We start from the raw sequence: 26626 nt of genomic DNA on the forward strand, positions 1-26626 counted from the left end.
AAAAAGGATGATGAGCTAATATGTCTTGGAGCATCTTTAACTTCAACATCATTCTTTTCTTCTTCTTGATCTCTATCAACTCGGCTAACCAAATACACAGGCCTTTCTTCGGCTTTTATCTCCTGTATGAGGACCGAACTCACTGTTTCGCTTGAAACAGCAAGATAAACAATAATAGGTTCGCGTGCGTTCGACTTCTGGATAACCGGTGGGGATGCCAAAAATGCTTTCAACTAGATAAAGATTTGTTCACACTCAGCAGTCCTCTCAAACTTGGACGGCTTTTTTAACAACTGGATGATGGGTCTCGTTCGTTTCACAAGTTTTGGCACGAATCGAGACAAGGAGGTGAGTCGTCCAACCAACCTTTGGATTTCCTTGAGTTTGCTAGGACTCTGCATTTCTGCGATAACTTTGCATTTTTCAGGGTTTGCTTCTATGCCCCGATGGGTGAGCATAAAACCTAAGAACTTTCCTCCTTCTACACCAAACGCACACTTGTCGGGATTCAGACGCATGCGATATTTGCGTAAAGCTTGAAAAACTTCCTTCAGATCTGAGACATGTTGCTCGCATGAGTCAGATTTGACAACAATATCGTCGACATATACTTCGACGTTTCTTCCAATCATGTCATGGAAGACATAATCCATCAATCGCTGATAAGTGGCTCCGGCGTTCTTGAGGCCGAACGACATGACCTCATAATAGAAGTTATCATAATTTGTCCTAAAAGTTGTTTTCTATCTATCCTGCGGGTGCATCTGGATCTGATTGTAGCCCGAATATGCATCAAGAAAACTGAGAATCTGATATCCAGTTGCTCCGTCGACCAGCCGATCAATAGTCGGTAGGGGATAAAAGTCCTTCGGACACGCTTTGTTGAGGTTCATGTAGTCTACACATATTCACCATTTACCGTTAGATTTCTTAACCAATACCTCATTAGCTAACCACGTGGCGTAGTGAGCCTTTTGGATGAAACCGGCTTGTACCAACTTATCAGTTTCTTCTATGGTCGCTTGACGCTTCTCTTCCCTTAGTTTCCTTTTTTTCTGGGCTATTGGTCTAGTCTCCTTGTATACGGACAGACGATGGGTAATGACATTGGGTTTTACCCCGGGCATGTCTGCGGCGGTCCAAGCAAAAAGGTCTGTATTCTTGATTAATGTTTTACTTATCACCTCTTGGTCATCCAGCTTTAAGGATGTCCCCATGTATGTTTTATGGTCGTTGTCGCAGAGAAATACAGGTTAAAGGTCCTCTCCGGCCTCCATCCGAGGGTCATCCAGCCTTGGATCCAGGTCTACCAAGGCAACTAAGTGTTTCCTGGAGTTTCGACCTCTAGAACGCCTTTCTTGCGACCGTCCTCTTCTACTGGGGGATCGACCGTTCGTCGTAGTATATAATCGCTTGGTCAGTTCAACTTTTACGCTAGCTACATAGCACTCCCGTGCAGTCTTTTGATCGGCATGCACCGTCACAATATTTCCATTAACAGAAGGAAACTTCATGGCCAAATGAGGGGTGGAAACAATAGCTTTCAACCTGTTGATAGAAGGACGTCCGATCAGTATGTTGTAAGAGGTGTTGGCATTGACTAGCAGGTATCGGATGTTAATTGTCTTCCTTAGAGAGTCATCACCGAAAGTAATGAATAAATCAATGTATCCCTTGGTATCTACACGTTCTCCTGAAAATCCAATTATCTGTTCATCATAAGGTTTTATCTCTGTTTCGGAAATGCGCATCTTCTTAAAGGTTTCCCAATATAGGATGTCGATCGAGCTACCCTGGTCTACTAGGACCTTCGCTATTGCAAATTTTTCTATGTCCACCATGATGACCATGGGGTCATCTTGGGTTGGATCAATTGCGGTAAAGTCGTCATCAGTAAAGGTAATTGGAGGTATGTGTGGATGTTTATGTGTTGAAGTTGAATGGATGGATTGAATAGCCCTCACATGTTTCTTCCTTGCCGAGTTGGAGCATGCACCACCTGCGAAGCCGCCTGCGATATAATTAACTTCCTGAGCTGGTACGCCGAGCGAAACTGGGCCAGCAATAGTGTTAATAACTTAACGAACCCTTTGTTTGGTTCGGCTTTTCTGCTCAGGGCTCTCACTTCGGGGACGGGTCCGTCTGACCGGACTTTCGCTTCGTTTTTGTCGGGTCGTACGTCGATAATAATCACGGTTGCGAGTGTCTCTTTGTCCAGAGCGTTCTTTATCTCTGAAGTAGTCAATCTTACGTTGAGGTGACCGTGGTGCGGCGGTAGACGTTCTAATGAATTTGCGGAGATGACCAGCTTGAACAAGTTCTTCTATTTTATCATTTAATGCTTGGCAGCCTTCGGTCGTGTGGCCGTAATTGCGATGATACTGAAAATGTTTGGTCGTATCTACATTGTGTGGTGTCTACGCTTGTTTGAGAGTCGGGATAAGTTTGACTTGTAAGGCTTCATCCAGAATTTTTCCTTTAGGTACTGTTAGAGGGGTATAGTTGTGGAAACGAGGACCTCGGTTCAAACAGTATCGGTCGCGGTCGGTCCCCATTGTGGGAGGACGGACGCCCTTATTCCTTTCTTTTTCAGAAGCCTCTACCAGTGTTGTTCTGTGATAATCAACGTGTTCTTCTATCTGCATGAATTTGGTGGCTCTCGTTCTTAGTTCGTCCATGTTATATGGTGGTCGTTTTATAAGGCTTTCAGTAAACTGGCCTAACAGTATGGTCAAGACTAAGTGGTGCATTGCTATCTCTGGGTTCAAGTTCCTAATCCCCATACAAACCTTGCTGAATTTGTCCATAAAAGCTCTAAGTGATCAGTAGAACCATCGTAGAGGTTCATTGTCAAACCTCTCCACTTATCGGGAAAAGGTGCAGCAATGATGTTGTCCATGAAAGGGTGACCCCTTGGATTTTCTTCCTTGTCAGGAGTGACATATTTAAAGCTCTGGTGTGTGTGGTGTGTAAGTGAACCGTGATGCGTCCCATGAATTTGGAGAGTTGGTGGTTTTGTCCTGGATTGATGTGTTTGCGGCGTCGATATTGGTGTGTGGGAATGCTCTTCCCGTTCGGACTCTTCAAGTCGTTGAAGCAACCTTTTGTTCTGCTCCTTCAACTGAGCCATCTCATCTGCCTGCCGACGTTGTTTTTCCTCTTGCCTACGCCGATCCTCTTCATGACGCAGTTGATCTGTGATTCCCTTTTGTCACAGTTCCTGCATCTGGGCTTGGAGGGCTTGGAGCATCACCATTTGCTCTTCCGTCGTGTTGTTGTTGTTAGTCTTGTTCATTGTGGATACCATCGTTGCTCGTTGAAGTCCTTGTGTTTGCAAGGCTAAAAATTACTTAGGCCCCACGGTGGGCGCCAATTGTACCTGTATGGATGACGGGGCCTAGGTAATGTTTATCCACTGGTACACAATTCGTTGTCGTGCTGATGATCTTCTAATCCTTTGAAGTCCTTCCTTTCGCTGTGTGTGTGCTCCGCCGGTCGGGGGTACCTGCGATTGCACTCCGACGCTCAAGTCAATGCTAGTATTTTGGTTTGTTCTCTTATAAGATATGAAAAAACTTACGTTTTTCCCCTTCAGAAGTCTTATTTATAGGTTGACTTAGGCCTCCACTTGTGTGGGTTAGATAATCCGTTCACCAAGACGTGCGTAGTGGTCTTCAGATCGTGTGTGGTGGTTTCCTGATATCACGGAGGTGTATCTCGAAGTGTGTCTTTGACTTATTTAACTTCATTTACAACTACTTTATTACGCATTTGTTATATTGTGCGTCGTTTGACTCGGTCGTCCGGTGACCGACTGATACAACAGTGATTAGATCAAAGATCAATTTAGAAACTAAAAAACTTTTGGTTTCTAAATTAGTTTCTATTATTGTTAAATGGTTTCTAAATTGGTATCTAATTAACTACAAAAGTTTTTCCTACCAAATTTAGAATTTAAATAATTGGTAGTTAAAACCTTGATAGTTAATTACATACTAATTTAAAAACTATTTAACAATAATAGAAACTAATTTAGAAACCAAAAACTAATTATTCTTGGTTTCTAAAATTGGTTTCTATCTCATGTTTTTTTTAGTGATTTTTTTATTCTATCTTTCAATTTAACAAGGTATAAGGTATAGTAAAATATGCTCCTATTTATCCTAAGCTAAGTTTGGACTTGTTTCTTGATAAATATGTGGAGGAATAAGTCATAGATAATATTTTAGATAATATCTCTATAAACATTTCTTAAAAAATAAATTGAGTTTATCTTATGAGATAAAGTCAATATTTACCAAAAACTCATTTAAATTATTCAGTAGTTGAAGTGTTTTTTTTTTATCTGCAAGTTGAAGTGTATTTTTGTTTGATAAGCAATAGTTGAAATGTATCAATTAATGAATAATGGATGTATTGTTATTATTTTTTATTCTGTCTAACAATTTAACAAGGTATAGTAAAATATGCTCCTATTGTTAATAGCTTAGGATAAGTTTGGACTTGTTTCTTGATAAGTACTAAGAAAGAAAATAAAATTAAAATAAAAGTTATTTTCTCTATAATAAAACTAATTTATGTATACATTAATATATAACTTTTTTATATAACTATTTCAAAAAAAGTTGGCTTGTTTATAAAATACCCTTTCATGTCAATAATATTGTACGTTGAGATGAATATTTGTGTGGGTAATAGATAGCTAGTTACTCATTAATTCCACCAAATTTCGTAAGAATAAACTCTCAATAACTCTCATACGATCTTGAAAAATAAATTTAAGCTTCAATCAAAAGATTATTATAATCTTGAAATTTGTTGACAGTGGATCTCGATCCAACTGAGTCACACTTGGGAAATGAAAATTCAGAATATTGCTCTCTCTTTTGTCTGACTTTGTGTTCGCTGTATTTTTTTTTTTCTTGTATGACTTTTATTCTGAAAATCTTTGGAATGGTTCAATGTGCATGTCATTGAATAGATGGTCATGATTTTTGAAGATGAATATTACAAAGTGGATTTTAAGTCTAACTCAACTTCCATAAAATCAGCTCATAGGATTGAGGTTTGCATCCACTTATATACAATGAAAGACTCTAATCTCTTGTCGATATGGGATCTCCAACAATGAATGCTCCCCATATGATTGCTAGTTATTTTACGGAACAACCTACTTCTGCTCCTATAAGATGAACACAGGCATGGGGCACTGAAACAAAAAACACAAACTAATACAATACCAGTGGTATGTTTGTGAAACAGTTTGAGCTGCATGCAACTGCAGAAAAAAATAACAGTACAAAGACAAACAAAAAATGATTGCAGACACTTCATCATTGTTACCAAGTACCTCAAAAAACAATGGTTTGAGAAACAGCACCCTCGCATCAGTTGGCGCATCAGTTGGCAACCTCATAAAGCTTCTCCCAACAGGCACAGTGTTCGTGTTCCAATTTCTCAACCCCGTTTTGACCAACAGTGGTGAATGCCACGCCACCAACAAGTCCCTCTGCGCCATTCTCCTTCTGCTCTGTGGCCTCAGTTGCGCCTTTTCTTCCTTCACTGATAGTTACACAGGTAATGACAAGCAGAGGCACTATGGCATCGTAACCCCCAAGGGACTCTGGCCTTCTCCGGCTTCCAACTCCGTTGACCTGTCAAGCTACAGACTCAAGTTTGGAGACTTGGTGCATGCTGTGTTGTCGTTGACTGTGTTTGCAGTGTTGGGGCTATTGGACAGCAACACTGTGCAGTGCTTCTACCCTGGTTTTCAGTCAACTCAGAAGCTTCTTCTTCAAGTGATTCCCACAGCTATTGGGGCAGTAGCGGGTGGGTTGTTCATGATTTTTCCCAATTATCGCCATGGAATTGGATACCCTTTAACTTCTGATTCCAACGACACAGCTCCTCCTCACAATCCGAATCACAATGCCTAATCAATATAAAACTTGGGGCTGTGAAAATATATATTGGCGCATGGTACGAAAAAGTGATGCAGTATACTTTTCTATTTCCTGTGACTCTAAACTGAAGAATAATCGCCTGCATTTTAGTGACTTGGACAGCGATAAATATAGCATATTGCTCCAAAACTTTCTTCTTGGAATGTTCTTGTGAGTTTGTACAGGGACCAGGTTGGTCTTATCAGAATTTCATGGCTAAAATTTTCTTTATGTACTATTGGGTTTGTGTGGATACTCCTGTTGTAATGGCACAAAGTGTATATATATATATATATTATTTTGACACCCAATTTTTTTTGTATTCCTCCAAATTACAACTTTATGTAAGAGAGGTTATGAAATATAAAAAAATATTTTTATCATTTAAAAAGGTGTAATTTAAAACACGGATGTCAAATTATCAATTCTCATATATATAACACATCACTACAAAACAAATCATGAAATAGAAACAAAGATAAAAAATAATTAATTTTTATTGTTGTTAAATGGTTTTTAAATTGATATTCAATTAATATCTAAGGTTTTTCTACTAAATTTAAAATCTAAATTATTGATAGTTAAAACCTGCTAATTAGATACTGATTTAAAAACTATTTTACAATAATATAAACTAATTTAAAAATCAATTTTTTTAAAATTTTTGAAATAATATCTACTTTAGTTACTATTACAACTAATTATTTTATTTCTAAATATTGGTTTTTATATAAATAATATTATTTCATAATCAAAAATTTTGATCCAATAGTTATAACATCTGTTCTGGGAAAATGAAACTTGGCCTAATGTTAACAGGATGGACTCCTGTAATAGTAAAATAGGCTGCTTCTTCCTTCACCTCCATACCTTCTTCTCTCACCTCCATAGATTTTCATATTTCCAAAAATGTCCCTCTGTAATATTCCGGATTACATAATTCGGAAGTCATTTTTCAAATTTGTAATTAGCTTTCGGATTATATAATCCAAAAGTCTTTTTGCAGATGCATGATTACTTTCCAGATTACATAATTCGGAAGTCTTTTTTAACTTCCGGATTATGTAATCCAGAAGTCTTTTTTTAAATGTATTTCCGGATTACATAATCCGGAAGTTATTCTATGGGGGTGGCACAAGAAGAATAAAAATGTATTTTCATGTTGTGTATGGAGGTGCCAGAAGAAGATATGGAAGTGCAGGAAGAAACAGTCGTAAAATAAGGTTTAATAAGTTAAAGTCACGTTTACCTACTGTATAAATATATTTCTAAACTAATGATAGAAAATTTTTAAACTAATTTATTTTAGAATTAAACTCTTCAAACATTATTTTTTAGAAACTACTTAAGCTGACTGTAATTTTTAAAATTTATAAATTTACAATTAAGTATCTTCAGGAGTCAAAGACTTGGTCAATTTCGATAATAAAATGACAGTGACTAATTTTCATCTCACAGATTAAATTCATTATTTTTCTTTAATTTATTATTTTAAAATAATATTTTCTCCAGATAAAAACAAAACCTAGTTTCTGATTTAAATTAGTTTCGAATATAAGATTATCATCGAAGCGCTTGAAAACAAGAGTGGAGTTATGACTTTTAAAACCGCATTAAAAAATTCTGTACTAGTTTAATTAGATAAATAAATAATTCTCAAAATGCTGATTACTTTAAAAAAAGTATACAAAATCATAAAGAAAACAAGTCTACTACCACTCATACTATAATTTAAAACATAAAATCATAAGTAGTAGTTAAATATCAAATAATTAATACTTTGATAATTTATAAAATTTTCTTATATTTTTATCATATTTTATTTTTATTTTTATTTTTTCAATGAAAATTATGTAATCTATTTCATTATCTAAAATAATACTGTGGTTGAATATATTTTTAGACTCTGCAAATTTTAGTTCCATTACAAGATTATTAAACCAAAAAGAGTGTGAAAGCAAATGGCAGTATCATCTTACAAAAACAATATTGATTTTAACTTCATGTCCCGTAACTGGGGACAGTTGCAGCAAACTCCACTATAAATTACAATATAAACACCTGATCTCACAGTAGCTGCCTTCCCCCCTGATGATTTCGTTTGAAATGTTACATAGACAAGGTGTTGCTTCTCCTCTGTTGCAACTGATGCATTAAAGCCCTCAACCTTCGATCTCAAAGACAAATTATCACTACCGTCAGGGAATCACATTTTCCATCAGCCATCAACAAATAATGTATCAAGGAGGTTTGCAGATGAATTGCTACTCTCAGCCTCGTCAAAGAAACCATTGGCAGCACTTTCTCTTCTAGCTTTACGCTCTTCAATGATAGAATCTTTTGCTTCAGTGCAGTAATTACGTCGACCCTGTTTTACGGGTCTTTCACCCACAACAAATTTACTTCCATCACGAGATCTCTCTTCAAAACCAGCCCAGACTGGCAAAAACAAATGTTTCAGCAACTACATACACTTTTATATGGAATATATCAAAAGCAGTTTGCACTGATATCTTAACGAAGATTACATTTGTAACAAAATGCAGTTCCCATAGTTTAGTACACAATTGCTGAAAATGAAAAATATGATGAATTGGCTGAAGATAAAGAAAGTATAAATTCGAAAGAAAATAAGAATAAAAGATCGTAATCATTTATTGTTATAAAAATAAATACATACAATCGATTATAAATGTATCTTGCAGACAAATTTTGATGCAGAATAAAAAGACAATCAATCATTTGTATTTTTGCAAAGAAATAAATAGTTGCAGGACTTGTATTTTTTTTTTCCACCCTTTGACTTCTGCAATCCATTGTACGACTGAAACAGTCATTTCGTGAAAATCGTAAGATGTACATAATAGCAGTTAAAATATCCTCTTCGTTTCTATAAATGTTCTAACTTAAATTTTAGTTCCTCAAAATTTTTAAGTTTTAGTCTATAAATGCTTTCGTAGCAATAGACAAATATTCAAGTAAGGATACTAAATTTTACAGTTTTCTTGTTTAGAGAGGCTAATGCTTAAAATGGAAAGAACAACAAAGATCAAATAAAATAATCTAACCTAATATAATTTATGATGCACAACATATATTCCAACTTCAAAGAAGTAGACGCACTGGAAAAAAGGTTGGCATAGGCAGCAAAAAAAATGGGAATTTTTATATAAAATAAGGTAATCCTTAATTGAATACACAGTAATGTAATTGATCTAATGATAGAAAACGAAACCTGCGAAATGATGGAGCACAATGGAAGCAGCTACAGTGACATTCAAGGAAGCAGTGCCGGCGCCATATTGAGGAATATAGACGAAAAAGTCGCATATCTGAATTTCCTTAGGAGAAAGACCCTGGCCCTGCAGATAGATTAAAACAAATTGAGGAGTGAAGGGGAAAATTGAAATTGATGGAAAAGCGATTGAGAGGCAACTACCTCGTTTCCGAGTAGGAATGCGGTGCTCTTCTTGAAAGGGTGGTGGTTGACAGGGAGAGCGTCGTTTGTGATCTCAACGCCGCAAATATCACAGTCTTTGTCTTTGAGGAAGTCGCGAGCGTCGTGGAGCGAGTGGAAGTGTCGAAATCGGAGGTGGGAGGAGGAGCCATGGCTGCCGAAACAGTTGAAATCTCTACGGCCAACGAGGATGAGTTCTGAGACGCCAAACGCGGTGGCACTGCGAGCCAGCGTTCCTACGTTGTGCCTCTTTGCTATGTTGTGCACCACCACGTAGCTCTCCCACCCCATTCTTCTCGATTCAGCTTCTCCTTCCACCTCCAAACGCCGTTTCCTTCCCCAGGGTTCCTTCCTTTCACTTCACAAATTCAAATTACAATATGGGCCCAACTCCTCCTTCTCGGGCCTCCACTTCGGCCCAATCATATTACACTCAACCCAACCCAGTCATCTCATTATTACCACTTCAGAATATGCAAACGCAAGTTTCTTTATCTTTTGTTAAGTGTAGACGATTAAACGTAGAAGAATTTTTCAGAGATTTTTATTACGATAGAAATGGAATACAACATGTACAAGAATTTTACAGATTCAGTCTTATTAATGACTAGACACGGTATAAGAATAAGAGAAGCATTTGCATGAATATTTGTACACAACGTTTTCTCTCTTTTATTATTGGTTTTGCTTTGCTTTCACTTCTATAAGTAGGCAAAATCTTCCTACACCAATATTTTTGAAACTGCACCCAACACAATTTTAAAATTCTGAAAATATCTTTTATTTTGGAAATGAAAATCCAGAATTGAAAATAGTATATTCTGAAAAATAGATCCATAAGAGCTTTTTATGTTCCAAAAATAAAAATCCAGAAAAAAAATCAAAAGCTCATTCTGGATAAGAAAATACGCAATACAAAAAAATAATAGATTAAGGGTATTTTTTTCTTTTCCACTATTTTTCACTGGAATTGGGTGCAGTGATATGGTGCAGGAAGCAATTGCCCTATAAGTAATATGTTAGAAGCCCTGATATATCTGACATCCTCGTATAAGGCTGTTTCTTCCTGTACCTCCATAAATTTTTATATTTCCAAAAGTACCCCTTTGTAATATTCCCGATTACATAATCTAAAAGTCTCTTTTCAAATTCGTAATTAGCTTCCGAATTACATAATCTGAAAGTCTTTTTTCATATGCGTGATTAGTTTTTAGATTATGTAATCCGAAAGTCTTTTTTCAAATGTGTGTCCGGATTACATTATCCAGAAGCTACTATATAGGGATGACACAAAAAAAATAAAAAAGTATTTTTTCACGTTGTGTATGAGGATGGCAGAAGAACCTATGAAGATACATAAAGAAAAAATTCTCGTATAAACCTTCATTAGTGATGCCTACGGACTTATAAGGTTTTTTTCTCAATGGTGCAATTTTTCTTTTATATTTTTAAAATGGCCAAATTTATTTTTTATTTTCAAAATGGGTAAATCGCCAACCACAATCAAAATTTTCATAAAATAAAATCATCAATCACAATAGAGATTTTGAAAAAAATTAAAAATCATATAAAAGATTTACTATTTCTAACTAAAATCGTATTCCACATATACGATTTTAATATTAAAATATATTTTAACATATTAAATTTTAGAAAAAAAATCATATATATGAAATACGATTTCAACATCCTAAGTTTATATATAATAATATATAAAATTAAAAAGAATTATATAATAAATATGTTTTAAATATTTTAATATATAATCATTTTAATATATATTTTTTTAGTATTTAAAATAGAAATAAAAGTAATAGAAAATTAGATAAATTTAATTCATTATTATAACTTTATTTTAATATATAATTAAAGAAAATTAAATTTTAATATTTAAAATAATAACAATAATAACAATAATAATAGAAAATTAGATAGATTTAATTTACTATTATAACTTTTTATATATATAATTAAATAAAAATATATTTTTTTAAAAAATTAACTAAATAAGTTTTCAGAAAAAAAAATTATTATACATAAAAACTATTTTAAATTTTTAATAAAATTAATGATATAATATTTAATAATATAAAATTATTATTTTAAAAAATGATTAAATTAAATTTAATCTATAATAAAAAAATTAAGATGGTAAAATTCTAAATTTGAAATGCTAAAATAAAGCTTAAACTTTAATTGAAAAAGTAAAATGAAGAACGTTAACTGAAAACTTAATTGTCATAGAAAGCAAGAAAATAGTATAAGAGTTTACGTTCTACTATTGTTTATATGGACAATTTGCTCTATTGTGGCCTTCATTCCTACAATAAGAACATTTTTTTGGCTTATTTAGAAGTGGTTCATCCATTTCATTATGTATACGATTAGTTGTTGGTCTGCCTGATTCCTTACGACGTATGTAGGGATCCGAGATGATATTCAGTCCCATATAAGTTCATCAATAATCTTCATTTAGAACTGGATGAAATTCAACTTCGTTAGCCTTCAAAATATACTACAAACTATAGATAGGATCAATGAATGTTGTTAGTTGTAAATGGCATGCCGAACAAACAACGATAATATGAGCACAAGTAAGTCGGAGAGCTTGAAACTCCCCACAATCACACCACCAGTCATTAAGTCTTACTGTGTATGACATAGGTAAGCGTTGTATTTGGGCAGTGGATAGCTCTTGAATATCAAACTCTGGATTTTGTCTATTGTAGCTTTGGACATGACACAAAGTTGATTGTTGTTCATTTTTCCGTAACAAGGCAATAATATCTTCTGGATGTTGATGGCCAACTCAAAACATGCACTCTATCTTCGTCCCTCGTTCAACAAACCAAGATTTGGTTCTTTCAAAAGTTGTCTTCACAAGAGCACATATGGGTAACGATCGTGCTCCCTTTAATACAGAACTCATGCACTCAGCTAAATTTGTTGTCATGTGGTCATACCTCCTGCCTCCGTCATATGCTTGTGTCCATTTTTCCAAAGGTATTTGATCTATCCAAGCAAAAGCTTGCTAAAATTGTGATTTTAGAGCCAACAACTTTGCCTGAAAAATTGGTTGTTTCATTTCATAACCTGTGAAATGTAAAAAATTAAATGATTTAAAGTGATTGTGTTGCAACAAGAATAATCAATATAAGTGAATTAAATTAAGATAAATACCCATGTTTATTAATTGTCTCTTCGCCTCAACATTCTTGAACTTCTTATTGAAGTTAAATGCAATGTGGCATATGCAATATACTGATAGGAGACCATGTCCTTCCCAAGCTACTTCTGAAGATTTTAATGCTGATAAAATGGTCTTTCCTCTATTAGTTATCATGCAGATATTTTGTTGTGGTATGACACGTGATCGCAACAGGCGGAAGAACCAGATCAATGCTTCTTTTGTTTCACCTTCAACTATTGCAAAAGCTAAAGGGAATATGTTTCAGTTGCCATCTTGACCAATTGCAGTTAGCAAAGTTCCATGGTATTTTCCGGTCAAGAATGTTCTGTCAACTTAGACTATTGGCTTGCAGTAATTAAAGCCATCAATGCAAGGCTTGAAAGCCCAAAATACTCGTTCGAAGATGTTGCACGAGTTGTCTTGAACACCGCCTATAACAAAAGGTCGAGTTACATATTCGACAAATGTCCCAGGAACACTTTCTTGAACCGCCTGCAACCATCTTGGAAGATGATTATAGGATTCGTCCCAATCGCCGAATTCCAAGGCAAACGCCTTTTGTTTTGCCATCCATGCTTTTTTATATGTTACAGAATAACCATAACGACTTTTAATTTCTGCAATTAAACTTTTCACATGGATGGATGAGTTTGCTTTAATGGAATTGACCACTACAGTTGCAATTTGGTTGGAGTCCAAATTTATGTGATCATCAAAAAAAGTGTTCGACAAACATGTGTGGGGTGCTTCAATTCTTTTGATCTCCCATGTATCATGGATTTTACTGAAGGATGCTCTAAGCTGCCATTGACATCCATTATTGTAGTTAGTGGATTGGGCTACATATCGATCCGTCTTTGACTCCACGACAACAAATTTGAACCCTTCAGCTATGTGATATTGTTTGATGACAACCAATGTAGCCTCTTTATTAGGAAAAGTCATCCGTTCAGAAAGGTCATATTAAGCTATTTGTCTAGATTGATTATTGAAATCACTTTGTCGAAGTGATGACATTGAGAAACCACCATCTTCGGGTAAATCATCAACATCTTCGTCTTTACTAAACTCATTAATAATATCTCTGATTACGGGTTCCTCCTGAGTGCTAATAGAATTGTTTCCAATGTAAAACGGATTCATCTACCACATGCAACATATAATTAATATTGTTATTATAAAGTGCATGCAATCAGCGTGAATACTTAGAAAATATTTCAATACAAAATTTAAATTATTACCTTGTAAAGAGGAATATATAAAACAAATTCTACTCTAATCGAAACTTCCCATGAAGATTTCTTTCCTAAACTGTGAAATAAGTTTGATGATTTTGTGGTTCTAGGAAGAGTTACTTTCATTGGTTGTTTGCTTTTAGTGTATATATATGACAGTTACCAAAAGCTTTTAAATTATTAAGAGGAATTGAATATGTTTTCCAAATCCCCCATTCACTCAAGTTATTTGTGGTATTTGTGCTTGCAGTGAATTGTGCTTTCACTTAATTCATGCTTTTAGGCAAGCGTGCTTTCAAGTAAATCAGTTATGCCATCAAATTAAATGAGTGAATATGGTACCCACGACTTTAAGGTGAAATCTCCAATGGTGAATACAACTTCAAAGTGAAATTGCCAATGTGGTATACGAGTTTCACTTAAACTTGTTTTGTCATTTTCCTACATGTGCTTTCCTTCACTCACTTTGGCTTTTTCCTACATGTACTTTCCTTCACTCACTTTGACTTTTTCCTCCATGTTCTTTCCTTCACTCACTTTGGCTTTTTCCTCCATGTGCTTTTGATATGAACAAAAAATACTTGAAGATGACCAAGGATGCTATACTTGAAGGGTCATCTCAACAAACAAATAAAGACCTCATTAATAGGAGAAATGGACAAAGCCCAAAGTATTTGAAGTTCTTCTTATTAGTCTTCTCAAAAGATGAGGTCCAAGCCAATTAATATCTTTTGTAAATAATATAGGAGTAGCCTTAGGAAAGTACCAAAGAGGAAAACCAAAAGAAACCTCTCATGTAAGGCTCTTAGGCGCTACTTTAGAGAAGGAACTAGAAAGACTCTTCCAACTCCTTTCTCTCTTAGGCGCTATTTTAGAGAAGGAACTAGAAGAGTGACTCTTCCAACTCCCTTGCCTTGTATAAATAGAGGTACATGGTGCCTTGTATCATAAGTTGAAAGTTGAATATTTAAATTGAAAGTGATGTTACTCTCTAGAATTTGAGTGGTTTCTTTGTGAGACTTGCTTTCCTTCTCTTTGTCTCATCTCGTGGGTCTTGGGAATCCTCAAGTGGCAGCACTCTCACTCATTTTGGAGCCTTCCACCATCCAAGTGGCGTGATCACTCCCATTGTCTTCAACCACATAAGTTTCTTCAACTCTTCATTTTCTTCTTCCATACCCATTCTATATCAAAAACTCTAAACACATGTTTTGTTTCTTGTTCTAGATTTTCAATCGGTCAAATGTTTCTATTAAATGTTTCTAATCAATAGTTTGTCATTGGTTCTTGTTTTAATCGGTTAGAATTACTTGTTGATGTTCTATTTGGTTCATGTTCTTGAAATGGGTTTCCCATGGGTTTCTTGATTTGTGTTCTTGAAATGGGTTTCCCATTGGTTTCTTGATTTGTGTTCTTGAATTGCTTGTAGAATCTTGATCAAATTCTTGGAAAGTGTCATGTAATGGGTCTTCTCCCAATCAACTCATATCATGTGGTATCATGAGCCATGTGTTTGTTCTTCTTTTTGAGTTGATTTGACACTTTTAATTCAAGCAATTTATTTTCCAGCAACTTATTTTGTGCAGATTTTTTGTTAGGTTCCTTTTTGTGTGTGCTGTTTTGTTTTTACTATATTTGGGTCTTTCTTGTTGTTTTTAATTGTTGCAATTCATGGTGTTTGTGTCATTTTGACTTTTTAATCCCTATAAGTTTTGTCAAAGTCATGTTTCTCCCAAAATGTCATCAATTCTATGTAGTACTTTTCTTGATAATTTTGGTTGATTGATTTTATTTGAGTGCAGTTTTATGTTTCTGTTTTTTTGATCCTTTGGTGCATTTTTCTTTTTAGATTTGAGTTCATACTTGTGTGTTAGATCCATACAAGTTCATATACATCAATTCCATTGTGTCTTTTGAAGTTTCTCAATGTTGTTTTTAATTCCAGAATAGGTTTCCTCTGTTTTCCTGAAACTGTGATGACTGTTTTCGTTTATGCAAATTACAATTGTTGGAGAAAAATTCTAAAACTCTAGATTTATGTAGTTTGAAGTGTTAAAAAATAGTGAAGAAAAGAAGTATAGCAAAAATCAAAATACAAAAAAAATGATAAATGAATTACGTACAAAGTGTAAAATTCTGACTCTAGAAAAACAGTGATGCAGCAGTGATTTTTGGAAATTTATCACAATTAATTAGTATACATTTTTGGGTGATTCCAGTGCCCAAATTGAGATAACAGCTTGAAGTTTCAGTGGTTTAAATTTCAGATTCCAGTTTGCATTATCAAGTTCCAGATAAATCTGTAAAGTCACGCACATTTTTACAAATTTATGAGTAAAGAAACTATACCAAATTGGTGAGAGAGTTGTGTAAGATTTGTTCTCTACTTTTATTCCTAGTCTTATCTTGGGAGGTTCTTGGGACTCTCAAGTGGCAGCATACACTTATCTTGAAGCTTCTCCACCCTTCAAGTGGCGTGAAACACTCCAAGGATCATCAACCACATAAGTCCATCTCCTTTCATCTTCCATAATTACCCTTTTGTTGTTTTCTTGTAGTTTTCCAATTTCAATCGGTTCAATTGTTTCCCTTTGTTGTTTCCTTTCATTTGTTGCACTTGTTCTTCACTTTGTTCGATTCCTTTCATTTGTACATGATGTTCTTGTTTTGTTTTCCATAGAAACCCATTTCTATATTGAATTCTTGAGTTTCAATTGATGGGTTTTGTTCTTTGTTGTGTTTCAATCGGTAGTTTTAATTCTTGTTGTGTTCTTGTTTCAAATCTTTTGTTCTTGATGAGTTCTTGAATGGTTTAGAATCTTGATCCAATTCTTGAAAGTGTCATACAATGGGTTTTCTCTTAATCAATTCACATCAGCTTTCCTTCACTCATTTTTGGCTTTTTCCTTCATGGCATGACTTGCTTTATGTGAGAATCTTGCTAAATGCACAAAGAATCACTTCATGGCATAGTTGATTCAAACACTTCATAATCTTTTATTTCAAAGTTTGGTAATTTGGTATATTGGATGAAGGTATTAATTATAATCAAGAAAATATCGGAGGATGCATGTTGCTATTACAGTGTTGGGCATGGGACCGAATGACATGTTTTTCACCAATGATTGAGCCATTGAGTGCTGAAGACATTGTTGATGGGGTTGGATTTCCACTTGCCAGGAGATTACTATTTATTTTCTTCCTTTCAATATTGTATATTAAAAACCTTGGTATTAATTATGACATGAAATACATTGATAGTAGGTGGACTCGAAATTTCCATCGATCAAGCACGAGTGCAACAAGCGTGTTTGAAATCCGGAAAATGCTAGATTAGCTGCAACCAAAACAAGTTATCTTTTTCATCGTCTAACAACTAATTTTTTTTCTGACTAATCCAACAAATTAATAATGTTATTTCCTGTTGTTGATAGCTTTTGTGGACTCCATATCGACGACCTCAAATTAGTGGTTTAATTACAATTGATGTGGTAGTTTTAAGTCGGGCGGTTGTACCTTTAATTTGTTTTGCAACTGTTGAATTTCATCAAGCAGATCGGGTGATGCGACAATTCGGGTATCGACAACCCATTCCACACGACTCATTCAACCTCAATGAAGTTCACAAACAAGACATGCGTGGGAGATCAAATAGGTACTGGCCATAATATCATCAGAGGTGGATAACAATGTGGAATGACCGACAAAACCGTTTAATTGAGGGAGTGCCATTTCACGGAAACAGTCATTTGCGTGATGAATCAACTTACATGCAATGGTACATCACTCATACCATTCGTTATGTCTCATCTATAGACACATCTGAAGATGATGTAAGTTTAGTTTGTACCAATTTGATATTGTTATTTTTTAAAAACCGTACATTTTTTTTAAATTCGTACATTAATTATTTTTTTAAACAAAAAGTACGACATGTCACCCGATAGTCAACCACACTATTCCGAAGGCCACCCTCATCATGTTGTGTTTTCATCAAATGTTGCACAATTTGAACAACAAGTTCAATTTCAATCCCCCAATCAACCACCACAAATATTTAGCTTTATAGACCACCACAAATATTTAGCTTTATAGACCACCACAACATGTTTGCCCAATTTCTCTACCAACAAGTGTCATCAACTTACATCAATTTTCCATTGCAGGGAAATATTTTTTCTCTAGGTCCATCGCAAGGAAATATTTTTTCTCCAAGTCAATCGCAAATGTTTGGTACTTTAACAATGACACCACCTTACACATTTCATCTAACTCCTACCATGCATTGTTATCGACCAACAAATAGTTTGTTCATGTTTAGGTTGTTAAATTATGTAATCTTTAAATTAATTTGTCATGCTTGTGTGTTTTCAATTAATGTCAAACTTTAATGTTCTTCTTAAATTTATTCATTTTCGATTCTGTTTTAGCTTTCCGAATAAATTTTTTAAATTTATTAAAAAATCAAAATAATTTTAATATAATAAAATCCAAAAAGTTATATTTAATTTTTTAATTATATATAATAAAAGTTCATCTTTTTTTAATTATATATAATGAAAATTATTTTATTAAAACTTATTTAGTTAAATTTTTTATAAAATTATAATTTTCTTTTATTATATATATAAAAAGTTGTAATAGTAAATTAAATTTATCTAATTTTCTATTATTATTATTATTTTAAATACTAAAATTTAATTTTCTTTAATTATATATAAATTAAATTTATCTAATATTATATTATTTCTATTTCTATTTTAAATACTAAAACATATATTAAAATATTTAAAACATATTTATTATACAATTCTTTTAATTTTATATATTATTATATATAAACGTATGTTGAAATAGTATTTTATATATACGATTTTTTTAAAAAAAATTAATATGTTGAAATATATTTTAATATTAAAATCGTATATATAGAATACGATTTTAGTTAGAAAGCGTAAATTCTATGTACGATCTTCAATGATTCACCATTTTATTCTATCTAAATCTCCATTGCGATTGACATTTATCTATTTTGAAAATAAAAAATAATTATTCATATTGGAAATACCAAAAAAAAAATTACACTAGTTTGAGAAAAAAAAAAACGGAAACAGTTATTTACAAGTTGTTGTAGAGAGTGAATCCATCCTCTCTCTGGTATGCTTCAGATGCAGGCAATTGTTTCTTAAGCTGCAACTTGAGCTGCCGCAAGCCTAGCAATTGGAACCCTGCAAAGGTGTCCTCATAGTTTCAGTTTGACATTGCATAATATAAAATTTTCATTTTCTGATATTGTTGAACTCAAAATCTGACCTAAATGGAGAACATGAAACATAGTCAAGTCCAATTTTTGCAAAGAATGCAACAGAAGAAGGCTCCCCACCATGCTCTCCACATATTCCAACCTGATAATCAATATAGTGTTTTATCTCCATTTCTTATATTGTACCAATAAGATGTCTAACCAAAAAAATTAATTTAAATTTCTATTACCTTTAGGTTTTTTCTAGCAGCACGACCCTTTTCTGTACACATCTTGATGAGTTGACCCACACCTTTCTGGTCAAGTACCTGCAATTATTCTCAAAATTTTAATTCAGCAACCGTCCTTCATTATATGTAAATGGCGAAACAAACATCAAGCAACTAACCTCGAATGGATCATGCTGCAGAATCCCACTGGAGAGGTAGATGGGAAGAAATTTTCCAACATCGTCTCTACTATATCCAAATGTCATTTGAGTAAGGTCATTGGTTCCGAATGAAAAGAACTCTGCTTCCTTTGCAATCTAGATGAATCCATTATAAGATGAGAAAGTGTAAATAACAAAAAAGGACAAATGTTCCTTTTAACTCCTACGCTGCAATTATAAATCTACAAAAGGGTTCATGATTACAATGTACAGGTAGAACAAAAGTAAATGCAAAACAAGACTGTTTTTCTTTATGTCTTTCTTGAATATTTTATTTGGAGTTCCAGGTTGAATCTTCAAGACATCGGGATATAAATGTTACCTCTTCTGCAACTAGTGCAGCCCTTGGAACTTCAATCATGGTCCCAACCTTATAGCTTAAAGAAGAACCCATCTCAGACAACACTTTATCAGCAACATTCCTTATTAACCTCACTTGATGCCTTAATTCCTGCCAATTAAAAATTTAGGGGAATTATATAGTGTAATCATTAAATCAGAGGGGCTTCATTAAGATCAAAACCAACTGATTCACATCGTATTTCAAGAGGCTAATAATTAAGGAGAAAGTATAACATGCAAGGCAATTTTTCAAAGTATGACATGCAGAGATTTTTCTCATAAATTATTAGTACGCGTGATTAGATGCATGTGAATTAATATGTAAGAAAAGGACCATACCTGAGGTGTACCGATAAGTGGAACCATTATCTCTGGAAGAACGGTAATACCATGGGCTTTCACTGAAACAGCAGCCTGAAAGATTGCACGGGCCTGCATCTCAGTCAGTTCTGGGTATGATATTCCCAGCCTGTTCACAGAATTTCAATTGTCAAACATGAGGAATTGCAAATCAAGCATGAACTCCCTGATGGGTCATATAAGACACGGACAAATTGCAGTTTTGTGTCACACACAACACAAGAACTATGAGATGAGAAGGACAAACCTGCAGCCACGAAAACCGAGCATGGGGTTCACTTCTGATAACTTTTCTATCCTGGAGAATATTTCGTCTTCCTTCATTCCTGTCTCAGAAGTTAGTTCGCTGACAATGTGTTCCAGGTCACCCTCTGGAAGAAATTCATGAAGTGGAGGATCTAACAATCGTATTGTTACTGGCAGACCATCCATTGCACGAAATATCCCCTCGAAATCTGATCTTTGATAAGGTAGCAACAGGTCTAGTGCAGCTTTCCGCTTCTCTTGTGTATCCGCCATTATCATCATTCTCACCGCCTTTATCCTCTCGTCCGAAGCAAAAAACTACAACACACCAAAGTAATAATATAATTTGTAACTACCGTATGTTGATAAGTAAAAAAGAATAGAAAAGTTCGTTTCAATTTGGATTCATAGGGAAAAGGCTAAACCTTTAGCTTATAAAGAGGATACTAGATACAATTATCCAAGGTATTCATTCACATTTTTTATTTAGATATAACAAGGAGTTGTATGTTTGTTGTACCATATGCTCTGTCCTGCAAAGTCCAATCCCTTGAGCACCATTTTTTCTAGCTGTTACTGCATCTTCAGGAGAGTCAGCATTTGCCATAACCTGATAATAGACAACAACATATTAGAGAATTCATAGAAAACAAGTTTTTTTATTCAACTCAACTTCTGCAGCAGATAAAGAACACGCATCACCTTCAGATGCCTTATTTCATCTGCCCAGGACATGAAAGTTCCTAAATCATCGCTTAGAGCCGGAGGAGAAAGTGGTTGCTTTCCCAGTATCACCTCACCTGTTGATCCATTCAGTGAGAGCCATTCTCCTTCTGCTATCACTTTATCCCCAATTACAACCACCTACATTATCAATAAAGATTATTCATAACCACAACATGAAGATCTTTTATTAGTATATATATTACATAAATGGAAAATCCAAGTTTACCTTCTCAGCATCATTTACACGGATATCAGAGCAACCAGACACGCAACACTTTCCCCATCCACGGGCTACAACAGCAGCATGAGATGTCATACCACCTCTAGCCGTCAAGATTCCAGTAGCTGCGTGCATGCCTCCAACATCCTCTGGACTTGTCTCATTCCTCACCTTCAACAAGATTGCAATAGCATTTAATGTTTGTTAATGGATTCCTCGTTCAGCCCAACCATAAATGTTACTAAATCAACGACAGCATTTACATCCCAACCATATTTCGCTAAGTCAACCCTGGATTTTTCTAGCTAAAACTAGGCAGGTACATTATCAAGAAAGCGAACAAAAAGATTAAGAACAAGAAAATGATAAAGTGAAAAAAGGATTACCAGGATAACACTCTTTCCTTGTGCATGCCATTCTTCAGCATCGTCAGCAGTGAACACCACCTGCCCTATTGCGGCTCCAGGGGATGCAGGCAAACCAGTGGCAATGATTTTGTCCTTGTAAGTAGATGGATCCTCAAACTAACCAAATAAATTTAGAGCAGTTAATGCACGCCTAGTACTAATTAACCTTTTATAGGAAAAGAAAAGATTCATCACATTAAATACTTCCTTTTCTAATAACAAGTTATAAAATGTATTTTCTTAAAATCAACGTCAACATTTTCCTATGTGTAGAAGGAAGTCAAAGGAACATGATAAATGGATGATGGTAGGACAAGTATATACCTGTGGGTGGAGAAGTTGATCAAGATGCTGTGGCTCTACCATTTTGATTGCAGAACGAATGCCAACAAGCCCCTCATTAACCATATCTACGGCTATTTTAACCGCACCTTTACCAGTACGTTTTCCGCTTCGACATTGCAACATCCACAACCTATTTTCTTGGACAGTGAACTCAATATCCTACAATATAATTGCAATTTCAGAAGGTTTGTCTATCGGTCTATTTATACAATTAGTATAAATTATAAAAGTAAAAGAAATATATACATAGATTAAATTTTACCATCATATCCTTGTAATGTTTCTCTAGAACTTCACAATTCTCCACGAGTTCCTTATAAGCTTCTGGCATGCAAGATTTCATGATCTCCAAATCTTGAGGTGTCCTGATTCCAGCAACTACATCCTCTCCCTAACAAAAACAATTCAGTATTTATTTGCTGAAGCATCAACATCAAGAGTAATTGATACCATCCACAAGTTAACGGATATGATAATGACATGGGAGAAAGAATAAGTAGATCACATGTAACCTGAGCATTAATTAGAAATTCGCCATAAAGTTTGTTTTCACCAGTGCTTGGATTTCTCGTGAAAAGGACGCCAGTTCCAGAAGTATTCCCCATGTTACCAAACACCATGGACTGAATGTTTACAGCAGTTCCCTTTAGCCCAGTTATTTGATTAATGTTCCGATACTTAATTGCCCTTGGGCTATCCCAAGAATTAAAAACAGCTTTAACAGCTAATTCTAACTGCTTCTTTGGATCTGCATTAGTAAATGAATAAGAAGGATAAGCGAATTTTTTTTTTCTTATAAACAATGGCTTGGATGATGAGAATATATCACAACAAATAGTGAAGAAGTTGGTGTGAGAGCACCTGAGGGAAACTTTTCTCCCCTGGCTTCAAGGTACACATTCTTGTACTGCTCAACAAGATCTTTGAGATCATGGGCAGTAAGATCAGTGTCAAGTTTAACACCTCTTGTACTTTTTAGCTTTTCTAACTTGTCCTCAAATAACGAGTGTGGAATGTCCAATACCTAAATGAAACATAAAAGAACAGTTGGAAACAAAAGCAATGGAAGACATACGCATTGACTGAGGGATTCTAGTTTTCAATTCGTTTAGTTTTAGATGCTAAAGAAAGGTCGACAGTCTAGAAAAGTAAGCCAACACAAAGCAAAGCAGAGGGTGTAAAAGAACCACTCACAACATCTCCAAACATGTCTAAGAAACGTCTATAAGAATCATAAGCAAACCGCTCTCCACTTTTTGCTGCCAACCCGACAACCACTTCATCATTCAATCCTAGGTTGAGAACTGTGTCCATCATCCCAGGCATGGAAATCTAGAAAATGCAAGGAAAACAAGTTTAGGATATAAACATGTCACACACACCATAAAAGAATCAGAGTTAAATCAAATTCGAATACACTAATAAATAGAAGTGGATGTTTCAACAATCATAGAAAGTGAATTTCCTCTCTACAACTTAAATTAACATACTATTATCGAAGATTAAAAGAAAAGATTGCTATTTTCTTGAATCAAGAGCTTTACAGCTCGAGTGTAATCAATGCTAGTGACAAAAAAGTTCATTTTCTTGCATGTTGTTCCATCATTTGGAAACCAATGTCAATGTCAAAATAAGTAGCTTATGCTTATTGGTGGTACTCATTTTTCTTTAGGCCCTTTACATATAAAGCTGAATCCAAATTCCAAATGTGATCCTAGGATGAGGCACTTAACAAGAATACAGAAAAAAAACAAAACCCAATTACTTCCTACCGCAGCACCAGAGCGAACTGAGAGTAGAAGAGGTTTTGAAGGATTTCCAAGATTGGCTCCCATTTCATTCTCCACAAAAACCAAGCCTTCAAGTACCTCCTCCCACAAGCAATTTGGTAGCTTCTTTCCATTCTGTTGATATTCTTGGCATGCTTCCGTTGATATAGTGAATCCAGAAGGCACAGATAAGCCAATGGTTGCCATTTCTGCCAGGTTGGCTCCCTTTCCTCCCAACTGTAATTAACAAACATGCAACTGTTGATCAATTTAAAGGGAAAAAAGTAGCCCTCATTTTGCTTAACATGTGTACATGTTTTATCATCTTGCATGAATAAATAAGTAAATAGTATGAATGACAAAGATGTAACATGTTTTATTATTAATTGAATGACATATTAATCATAAATGGAAATTGCTCAGCAGCGAATAAATGATATTAAGCAGCATTTCTTTTTAAAATGTGAAAGATCAATGTATGCTTACCAAGGACTTCATGGCCTTGTTTCCTTCACTTGTACCTTTGCCAAAAGTGAATACCTGCTGTTTAAAACAAACTCAAAAAACATTAGCTACACCCCACTCCACATTATTATCATAAAGTGACAAGCTTACTTTTAAAAGTGTGGTCAAATGACATATTCACATAGTTATGGGGGAAGAGGACAATTCCGATTTTATTATGATATCATTGTTTCCCTCGTGCATTGAAGTAAATAACTTGACTGATCACTTATTTAATGATTTGTTGAGAAAATTCATTTTGAATTTAAATTTAAAATAAGTAATTTTTAAAAATTTATTGTTTATTAAAAAAGGTTACTTATTTATCAATTTACTATTTACAGGAGTTTTTATAAATTTGATTATAAACAAGTTGAGATTAAATATTTTATCAGTTATTTAATTTCTATTGTTTGGTCCATTTTTAGTTAATTTCTATTCAATAAAAATGTAAATATTAAGTTGAAAAACTTCCTTTGAATAGTAAGTTCACTTGGATATTTTTTTATTGACGTGGACGGAGTTCAGCCTTATTAATATTTGGGCCTTACATTATAATTTGAGTTCTGAGATTTTTTGTGTTAAAACAAACAAACTTGGGTCTCTTATGGGTGCATCTTGTCATCAACTCACTTGTTTCTTTTTGCACCTTATAAAATTTTGTAGCACCTTCTTCATTTTGAAATAGACTTTTTAGAATACACAGAATATTCTAGAAAAGTCGTTATGAAAGGAATGGAAGGTACAATAAGTTTTTCTTTTTCTTTCATGGATATCTTCCACAATTAGATTAGAGTTAAAATAAATTGCATATATTTTTCAAAATCTAACGCTTTACTTTAATAATTTATTATTACATTTAATTATAACTCATTTTCTCTCTACATTATGTGAAAAAGTAAAAGAATATTATAACACCCCAAGATGTTTAAAAGTCATTTTTCCTTCATCTGATATGCATGTATATTCATTTGCTTGCACAGTGTGTGAGTAGCAAAAATCAATCTGATAGAATATAATGGATAAATCATGGTAATATAACTTGAAATTATTCTTAAAAAAATGGATATATTCAGTTTTTCTGAATTATGAATGTACCTTTTTGGTGGTGGGGGTGGGTGGGGTAAGAATTGCTTGGCCACGTATTGGAGAGTGATATGATCTTCTACCTATGTTCCATGCTGTGATGCTGTTTGATTTTGTGCTTCTTCTTCCACCAACCACAACAACTTCACTGTGCTTCACATATTTCTTCTTCCCATTCCAGACCATATTATTAATATCATCTCCTCTGCTCCTTATGAATATGCCTTTCACTATGGAAGACATCTTTCTTCTATCTCCTACTCTACACCAAATCACACAACCAATTCATTCATTTTTTTTCTTACTTGTATGGAACAATTTTCATGCAGACAACACACATATACCAGATTAGATATTCATATTCAGTTTATCAGAAACTTGTTCCACCCCACAAGAAGAAAAAATAAACAAGATCAAAGCGAGAGAAAGGCATGTTTTTTTTTTCTTGAATGATCTAAATAAACGAGGTCTTAAAAAAATACAAAAAAGATGAAGAGTGTTAACAAGTCAGATTAGCTGCATAGTGATCATGTAATCAAATTTAACGTACCTGAAGATAGAAAAAAAGGAGGAGGAAGGGCTTTGTTTATAGTTAATACTCACAGAAGGTTCTCAAAAATGGAAATGGAAGTTGAAATTTTCCCTCCCTCTTTTCTCTCTGTTCTGTTTTTTTGTTATATTCCAAAGTTTTAATAGCCAAATATGATGAGAAATGAGTGGTCCAAAATATGGTTATGAACAAATTCCTCTTCATAGTTAAACTTTTGACTAAGTTATTCAGACATGTCAGCGTTTTTGTTAGACTGTATAACAGTTTTAATGTTTTTATTTTCTTCAAAAAAGAGTTTGTTTTTCTATGAATTATCAAGTTTGCCCTTTGTCTCGCGCAGGATAAGGGTACGTGGCACAATAATTGAAGCAAAGGAGTCCTAAATGAATAAAACTCATGTTTTGTCCTTCTAACCATTTTTTTTCAGAAAATAAATGAGAAATTTCAAGATGCACAATTTTTATTTATTTATTTCGAAAAAATTAAATTCAAAACTAAAGAATTATTTAAATTTTTTATATTTAATATGATATGTGATATATTATTTCTTAAAA

At 34.2% G+C, this 26626-nt stretch overlaps 3 protein-coding genes across 4 annotated transcripts; 1 reads left to right on the top strand and 2 right to left on the bottom strand.

Annotated features, from left to right (window-relative positions):
• The first annotated feature begins 5022 nt into the window (after positions 1–5022).
• Positions 5023–6197, top strand: LOC137806927 (protein DMP2). The gene has a single exon (XM_068607321.2). The coding sequence runs from the start codon at positions 5316–5318 to the stop codon at positions 5934–5936; it is 621 nt and encodes a 206-aa protein (XP_068463422.1). The 5' UTR covers positions 5023–5315; the 3' UTR covers positions 5937–6197.
• Positions 6198–7838: 1641 nt separating this feature from the next.
• LOC137806929 (tRNA/rRNA methyltransferase (SpoU) family protein) lies at positions 7839–9691 on the bottom strand. The gene is made up of 3 exons (XM_068607324.2): positions 9382–9691; positions 9178–9304; positions 7839–8381 (listed from the first exon to the last, which is right to left on the bottom strand). The coding sequence occupies exons 1-3, from the start codon at positions 9688–9690 to the stop codon at positions 8161–8163; spliced, it is 657 nt and encodes a 218-aa protein (XP_068463425.1). The 5' UTR covers position 9691; the 3' UTR covers positions 7839–8160.
• A 9099-nt stretch (positions 9692–18790) lies between these two features.
• Positions 18791–26380, bottom strand: PPDK (pyruvate orthophosphate dikinase). Of its 2 annotated transcripts, none has more exons than XM_068607319.2 (20): positions 26073–26380; positions 25535–25779; positions 24419–24475; positions 23936–24169; positions 23358–23495; positions 23025–23187; positions 22676–22911; positions 22426–22554; positions 22143–22322; positions 21798–21935; positions 21418–21582; positions 21168–21329; positions 20986–21075; positions 20467–20783; positions 20199–20328; positions 19840–19968; positions 19476–19613; positions 19318–19395; positions 19138–19229; positions 18791–19052 (listed from the first exon to the last, which is right to left on the bottom strand). In XM_068607319.2, the coding sequence occupies exons 2-20, from the start codon at positions 25763–25765 to the stop codon at positions 19010–19012; spliced, it is 2850 nt and encodes a 949-aa protein (XP_068463420.1). In that variant the 5' UTR covers positions 25766–25779; positions 26073–26380; the 3' UTR covers positions 18791–19009. The 2 variants fall into 2 exon arrangements, with proteins under 2 accessions (XP_068463420.1, XP_068463419.1); XM_068607318.2 differs by having other exon boundaries at positions 25535–25784; positions 26073–26322.
• Positions 26381–26626: the final 246 nt, after the last annotated feature.

Source organism: Phaseolus vulgaris, chromosome 3 (assembly GCF_051622355.1).
Source record: "Phaseolus vulgaris cultivar YP4 chromosome 3, ASM5162235v1, whole genome shotgun sequence".
Classification (NCBI taxonomy): Eukaryota; Viridiplantae; Streptophyta; class Magnoliopsida; order Fabales; family Fabaceae; genus Phaseolus; species Phaseolus vulgaris.